The following is a 7,795-nucleotide window of genomic DNA, read 5'->3' on the forward strand; positions in this document are numbered from 1 at the left end:
ATATTTAGTTTTTACTTGATTATAAATAGGATTGTGTGCGTGTGTAAACTAGGAGCAAAAAAGAGCCATATGCACAATACTGCAAGGTCAAATATGTGTGGTTGGCTTCTTCTTTTTTTCCCTTCTTTTTTTTTTTTTGATTTATGTGGGGTGTCCGGGCCAGTTTACGCGCACCACAACTAATCTCCACGGCCCACTGAACACCCTGCAAACCCAGCAGGTAGGTAAGGCAGCGCGGGGCTGACAAGCATGCAACTCCAAGGCTCGAACCCGTGACAGCAGAAGGCGCAAGGTGCCATTCCACCGCTGGGCCGTTGCCTTGGGTGCACTTTTTTTCCCTTCTTCCATTGACAACAAGGTGTTTTTCTGGAAAAAAATTAAAGGTAGATAATATTTTTTTTCTATTTATTTTTTAATCACTAAACAAGTAGTCAGAAAATTAAACTAGTTTTTTTTACCTAAAAATAAAATTTTGAACATATTTTTATTTTAAACACCTAATAACTATATTTATGAAATCAATAAACCAACAAATAAACTTAAAACATCTCAAAATTTATTTCAAAAACACAAAATTAAAATAATAGGAAAAAAAACAATAAAATAATTGACCTCATGACCCGTGAGATGACTTAACAACCTAGTAGTGCCTATCATTTTCCAGATTAGTCTCCAAATCAGAAAATATATTGTTGTAACTCAATTTTGGTTTATTGACTTTTAATTTAATTTTACAAGGTTTAAAATATAAAATTAAAAGATTAGAGATTTATTTTGATGAAAAGTATAATTTGTCTACTTACGTGAAAACTAGGAACTACAATATATCTTTGTCATTCTATCCTTATCCTCAAGATAATCCTTACTTTCAAGCTAATTCTTATCTTTTTCAAGATAATGATAGTTGTCTGCTTTTGAAATCGATTCTAATTCGAATTTAAAAAAAAAGAGTTTTATTGAGACTTCACTTCTCGCAAATGATGAGACTTTTGCACTAAAAATATTAATCTCAGTATACAAAAAAAGAAAAAAAAAAAGAAAAGAGAAGGGAGGATGATTAGAGAGAAATCCTAAAAGAAAAAACTTCAAGAGAAAGCCATTACCAGAAACCCTAAAAGAGAAAAATATAAAAAAGAAGAGGGCGGCGAACCCTATACTAGCCGGCGCCCCTCTCAACCCTTTTTCTTCTTAGTCTCCCTCGACTTCACCTTCAACAGCTCTACGCCTATATAAGTTTTCTTCCTTTCTTGCTAAAATAATTAATAGGTTATTCTGTTTGCTAGGGATGTACTTGGCAAACATAATTTTTATGTCTTGACCATAATTTTTATGCTCATTTCAATTTGATATTTGAACAAACGAACCCCTTTTTGATAACATAAAATTTTAAAAATATTAGGAGCCTTCGTTGATTTATTTATGGACCCCTCGCACCTTTTTTTTCTTTGTGTTTGTATTTTTTTTTAGATGTGCTTAATTTGTGGACTATTACTGTTAAATGCAAATATGTCATGCAATGTTTTTTTTTTTTTAACTTCCATCTAAAAAGGGAAAATAATAATAAAGGATAAATAAGAAAAAAGAAAATAAAAAGTTTCTTCTTCAAATTTATTTTTTCAAAAAATATTCATTAATGCTAGAGTCAGGAGTATTGTGTTTTTGGTTTTATGTGATATTTACCAACACCAGAGTTGGAAATATTCATAGGAATTGTTCACTGACAAAACCAGTAATGCAGCTTGCTTTAGGTAGGACGCTTAAAGGGTGATAATATCTTCGCTTTTGTGTAACCAGTCCTGTATCAAGAATCTCTGTTGACCATTTAGGATTCCTAGTGACCATAATACTAGGTGACGACTCCTTGAATAAGACCTTTTCCCCTAAAAAAACAAGATGTCAAATATCTGTTTTTTTTTCAATCGAGATGATTTTTAATCGGTTGCTGCGATGTCCGTGTGTGACACATATTATATTTTATTGTGTGGTTGTTAACGAAAAGTATTTCAAAAATTTTATTTGAGGTTTGAAATTAATAAAATAGAAGTGTTACAAAAGAAAAGGATGGAAACTAACTAGGGGTGGATCTATGATTTAATAACAGTCTTTTAAATAACATTTAAGATATAATTTATATTATTTTATAATAAAAATTTATATTTAAAAGCTTAATACAAACCAAATTTTTAATTGAACTAATAAAGCATTGACTTGGTCAAACTCATTCAACTCGATTGTGCTATCTTTTTAAAAACTTTATTGTATTAATAAAATTGTTATGTGTGTGTGGCATTGCGGTGAAAACATCCACCTTCAAAATTTTATCTAATATATTTATGTGACAAATGGGGGGAAACAATGAATTGTTGTATTTTATTAGTAGAAAAATGAAATGAATAAAATGGGAGTCGCCACCTAATATTTTGGTCACTAATAACCTCAACTGGACTCAGAGATCAGGTGCAGGAACTGGTTGTGTAAAAAAAAGGTATTAACACCTCAAATACATCCTACCTAAAGTAAGTTGCATTGTTTTTTTGTCTAATAAAATTTAAGGTTTTGTCGTATTAGTTTGTATATGGTTTAAAAAAAGTCCTCCTCAGCAAGGAGATCTTTATCTTATTGGGTAAAATCTAACATTTTTTATGTCAATAAAAAAATTTAATATCCAGAATACGTCTTACGTATAAGCTTGTAACCTCAGATACTAAAAGAAAACAAAATATATTTTTTGTTTGGAATTTTTAAAATATTAATCTAGTTATTGTGACTTTAATAAATTGGTTATTAAAACTAAAATGCATCTTAATATATATTTTTGAGTTTTTTTATATGAAAATATAATATGATATTTTAAAAAACAAATTAGAATACTTGGTCACATGCAAGAAACAAAAGTTTTTAATATCAAATTTATATCTTTATGGTATAAAAATACAAATCAATACTAAGTAAAATTCATTAGAAAAATATGCTAAAAATCATAAATATTTTTGAAATAATTATTTTTTTTTATTTTTTTATTTTTTTTTTCGGCTAGGCTGTACCTAGCCAACCCAACCTAATCACTGGTTAAAACCAGTGACCCGGCTGCGAAGTGAATTATAATTCACAGATACAGTAGCATGTGAATTATAATTCACAATTAGCCGAATGCACTAGTGCGTTGTTGGTCCCCTGTTCGTGTCTCTATCCTTTCTCTGAGTTTTCCTTTTTTATTCTCTGCCCGTGTGTTGCTCCACTGCCTTCTCCTATTGCTTCTTCGGTTTATTTTTGTTCCTCTATGCTTCCTCTGCTGAGGACGAAGATGATGGTGATGAAGGGGTGAGGTGCTGCTGATTAAATGGAAGCTCCCGCCCCTGGTTTCTTTTTTAGTTCTTCTCCTGTTCTCGTCTTTTCTCCCTATTTTTTCTTTCTTTCACCCTCTCATTCTCTGTGTTTTCCTTTCTTCCTGCCTTCTGCTTGTGCTTCTCTCTGTTTGTGCACAGTATTTGTGAGTTATCTTGCAAAGCTGGAGAAGTTTATCTGGAAGCAGGACGAAGACAATGGCGTGCTTTGGACTGCTCTCTTCCCCTTTTCTTTGGCTTTTCCTCTATTTAATTTTTTCTTTTCTTTTGCTTTCCCTAGCTATTAGTATATTTTTTTTCTTCACAGTTCGTCCAAGTTTGCTTCCGGAATGCTGGAGTTTTGAAGGAGATTCAACAGTTCCTCTCCTCTGTTTTCATCTCCCTGTGTTGCCCAGTTTCTTTATTCTCCCTGTTCTCTCTCTCTTTTCTTTTTTTCCCCTCCCTGTTTTTTTTTTCTGTCTCCTTTCTCCCCCCTCTTCTCCTCTCTGTTTTTTTTTTTATCTTTTTCTCTTGCTTTTATAGGCTAGAGATAGCCTTGTGCTGGTAACAGTTGGCCATGTAGGGGGATAGCAGCCATAAAACTTGCCCCATAATTGGCGCAATTTGCTGCATAACGTATTCCTGTTTTAATACTGAAAACGGCTTTTTTTGAAGGAGACAATGAATAGTGCTATTTGAAGAAACGACGCTGTTTCAAAATTTCAGATACATATTTTTTATTCGGTCCTTGGCTATTTTGATAATTTTGTAATCAAGCACCCGGATGAATTGTAATTGAATATTTTTATTTTAACTTATTTTTTGATTCCGATGAATTGTAATTGGATATTTTTATTTTAACTTATTTTTTTATTTGATTTTTGGTTTTGGATTGTTTTAATTAAGTCTTTAATTAATAAATAAATTTCAATACTTATACAATTAAACTCTTGATTTGATGAAATCAACTCTTTAAAATTATAATTAGATCTCAGAAATTTAATTTCATCTAATAAAAACCTAAATTGACTTAAAAATCTATTTTTATTGTAATCAAACCCTTTATAAATTTAATTCAACCTTAGATAAAATTTAATTAATTCTATAAATATTTGATTTTAAACTTTTTTTCTCAATTTAAATTTTTTTTTGTCAACAGAGTTCCCATCGATCAAAAAAAATAATATCAAATTTCAATTCTTGTATTTCTGAACCTCCTCAACCAATTCCTAGTCATTTTATGAGTGTTCTAGTATTTTTTTCTCACTCCATATTTTTTCCTTTTGAATATATTTTTTGATATGTATTTTTTGTATTTTTTTCATTTTTTTATGGGATTCAAAAATGAATAACAACAAAAATAATAAATTATATAACCTATGAGATGACATGATAACATAGTGATTTTGGATTGGATCTTCCAACTATACAACTTCATAAGTTATTTTCTATGCTTTCAATTTATTTGTAAAACCAAATTGTTTTAGACAATAGAGTGAATAATATACTTATGAAGCATATTCTACATAAAACAAACTTGGTTATATATTATAGAGGATGATACGTCCAATAATGGGGGGTAGCAGAACAAAACAAAACTGACTAAAACTCGATTAAAACATCAGAACCAAAAGAAAATTCGTACTTCTGACCCTCAACAATAACTTTTAAAATCGAAAAGACAAAAAACATAATAATAAATTGATCACTGACTCGTTAATCATACTAAGCTACCTTCTCCGATCAATATGATATTTTGATCGCAGCAGGAGGAGACTATGTTGAAATTGAGGGCCATGCTCTAAAAATTAGCAATTTGCAGAATCACTAGCCAGCACTATCAATACTGAAATTTAGTCCTCCTTATTGGAGTGATCCGCTTCACCATAGGAAATAGTAGGAAGTTTTCCACAGTCATAAACCACTGCCAGTCTAGCAAGCCAGCTGAAAAAATACTTGTAAAATGCTCTGTCCCTGAGAAATTTTATCCACCACTTGTCTCCTTGCTGCATCCGTCCTGATAAATACGATGCTGTGACAAGCATGGCGGCACGCCACCTCCTTTCCTTCACATAATCATCTATGGCTTTAGCCATGTCTCCTGGAACAATCAGTCCTCCATTGTTTATAATTGAATTGCCAATGTGTCTGCCCAAAACCACGGCATCTTCTAGTGATGCACCACCACCGTTTCCTAGATCAGGAGTCATGGGGTGCATAGCATCACCAGCTACTGTCACATTTCCTTTGCTTAGTTTTCCAATTATGATCCCCCATGGAGGCCTAAACATCAATGGTGCCCATGATAATGAGGAAAGATCGGCATGCCGGACCACGTCCAGGTATTCTGAGGGAAATTTTTCTGTACATTTCTCAAGTACTTGTCTCTGTATTTGCTCTGCCTCTCCTTCCATGTTTTCCCCTGAAATGGAAATTATTTCACAATAAAACTTCCCCTGAAATGATTTCATCACGTGAACCAATATGAACAGTGCGAAGTGCTAACCTTGACTGACTAAAAACCAGTAAAGTTCCCTGTCATTGAGAGGAACAAAACCAGGCCTAGTGGTGCTCTCATCCAAGAAAAGACGTACTTCTTGCTTAAATCCATGGCCTTCAGGAAAAACTGCTAAACCCCGCACCGCTGATCGACCTGAATGGACCAGTTCTGCCAGTCCTAGCCATCGTGCCACTACCGAGTGCACCCCATCGCAGCCTATCAGAACCTTGGATTTGACGGTAGTTCCATCTTCCAAGTGTACAGCAGCCATGGAAGCATCACCTCCTTGTTCTAGACTTTGAATAGCAACTAGCTTCGAAGAGAATCGAATTGAGTCAGTTGCCAATTCCTCTGCCAGTGCCTCTAACAGCACTTTACGGTGAAGTGTCCTAATTCCTTGTCGAGGGTAGAGGACTTCTTGAACTTCTCCAGTACTAACATTGGTCACGTATCCCCTAAATCGTGAGGAAAAAGAAGTTCACGAGAAATTAATATATCATCCAAAGCATGGTATTAAAATCCAAATTCAAGAATATGTAAATAATCAAACATAATGAAAAGAAAAAAGTAACATGGTGAAACAACTTATTACTTGATTGAAGGAGTATAAAGGGGGATGAGCTTGTGAGAAACACCAAGAGCATCAAGGGCAAGCCAAGCATTTGGAGTTAGGGTCAAGGCTGTGCCAGTGGCTCTTAGCCCTTCTGATCTCTCTAACACCAGGGCTCGAACCCCTACTCTTTTCAAAGCCACTGCTGTTGCCAAGCCTGCAATTCCTGCCCCAACTATCACCACATCCTCTATCAGTTCCATTTCTTCTTCTTCTATGTGTGTGTTGCCAATTACATTGGGTATTCGACTTCATGGTGTTCTAATTTATAACTCCATGCGCTTGGGTTCCAAGTCTGGCGTTGACCAAAAATAGATTTGCGTACCATGCCTGGCAAGCAAGCAAGAACGTTGAAGGAGAATACATTGAAGGCTGCCGCCTTTTGGACCCAATTTATGACCTGTACTCCCATAAAACCTGGCCCGCCTGGCAGGCTAAACCAACAAGTAACCTGTCGATATGACCTCCTAACCCGATGCCTCGTTTTAAATTAAACCCGGGTTCTTTTTCTTTTCAAAGTGATATTTATTATTATTGAAACAAAATTATTTTAGATTCACTCAAGTGAACTTAGATTATACTTTGAATTAGAGATGCAAGCTTGAATCAAGTTTAATAACTCGGGCACGGTGATCTAAACTCCCTATGTTCTAAAATTCACCCATGATGACTGAGAATTTATCGAGGCAAGGTAAGATTCGAATATCTTTTTGAAATTGGCAACCTCTATTTCTACAAGTCGTATGTACGTCTCAGCCTATCGCTTTTGTAGCTGCTGGTAGATAGAAATTTCTGCAGCTGGAACATGGCACACCATGATGCAACGCATGATTGCTTTCAGCAGAAATCCTTTGGGCAAATGCCGTTTGACAAGTCAACAGTCTCTTTCTTTGAACCATATTCTTCTGGTCAAATCTGATAGACAAGCAGAGGGTAAGAAACTTTGAAAAATCTCTAGAAACTTCTCTTTAATCTAATCTTTGCTATAGAAATAATAAATTGATATATGATTAAGTCAGTCTAAAAATTTATATATCATCAAAGTAAAATAAATATTTTTTTATATTAAGTAAATAAATTTAATATCCTTTAAAATAAAGAGAAATCAATGAGATTATAAGTATATTAATTAGACAAAATTCTCTAATTATTATTATTTTTTACCACCAAATGAAGTTAATATTAAAAGCAATTCTTATTCACTTGATAGTAACTTTGATAATAAAGTTTGTGAAATTATTCTGAATAAACTTTTAGTTAAGATGAGAGCTTTAACAATCAAATAAATATTTTTTCTTCTTACGGTAATCATTAACAACAATCACGGATTTAAAGAAATTAGAAAGTATACATGCCATTTCA

General features: G+C 33.4%; 1 protein-coding gene across 1 annotated transcript; it reads right to left on the reverse strand.

Annotated features, from left to right (window-relative positions):
• Positions 1–4,913: 4,913 nt before the first annotated feature.
• Positions 4,914–6,791, reverse strand: LOC105119548 (zeaxanthin epoxidase, chloroplastic-like). The gene is made up of 3 exons (XM_011017694.1): positions 6,416–6,791; positions 5,830–6,278; positions 4,914–5,745 (listed from the first exon to the last, which is right to left on the reverse strand). Exons 1-3 carry the CDS (start codon positions 6,634–6,636, stop codon positions 5,177–5,179), a joined length of 1,239 nt encoding a protein of 412 aa, XP_011015996.1. The 5' UTR covers positions 6,637–6,791; the 3' UTR covers positions 4,914–5,176.
• Between the last annotated feature and the right edge of the window lie 1,004 nt (positions 6,792–7,795).

This window comes from Populus euphratica, unplaced genomic scaffold (assembly GCF_000495115.2).
Source record: "Populus euphratica unplaced genomic scaffold, PopEup_1.0 scaffold3112.1, whole genome shotgun sequence".
NCBI lineage: Eukaryota > Viridiplantae > Streptophyta > Magnoliopsida > Malpighiales > Salicaceae > Populus > Populus euphratica.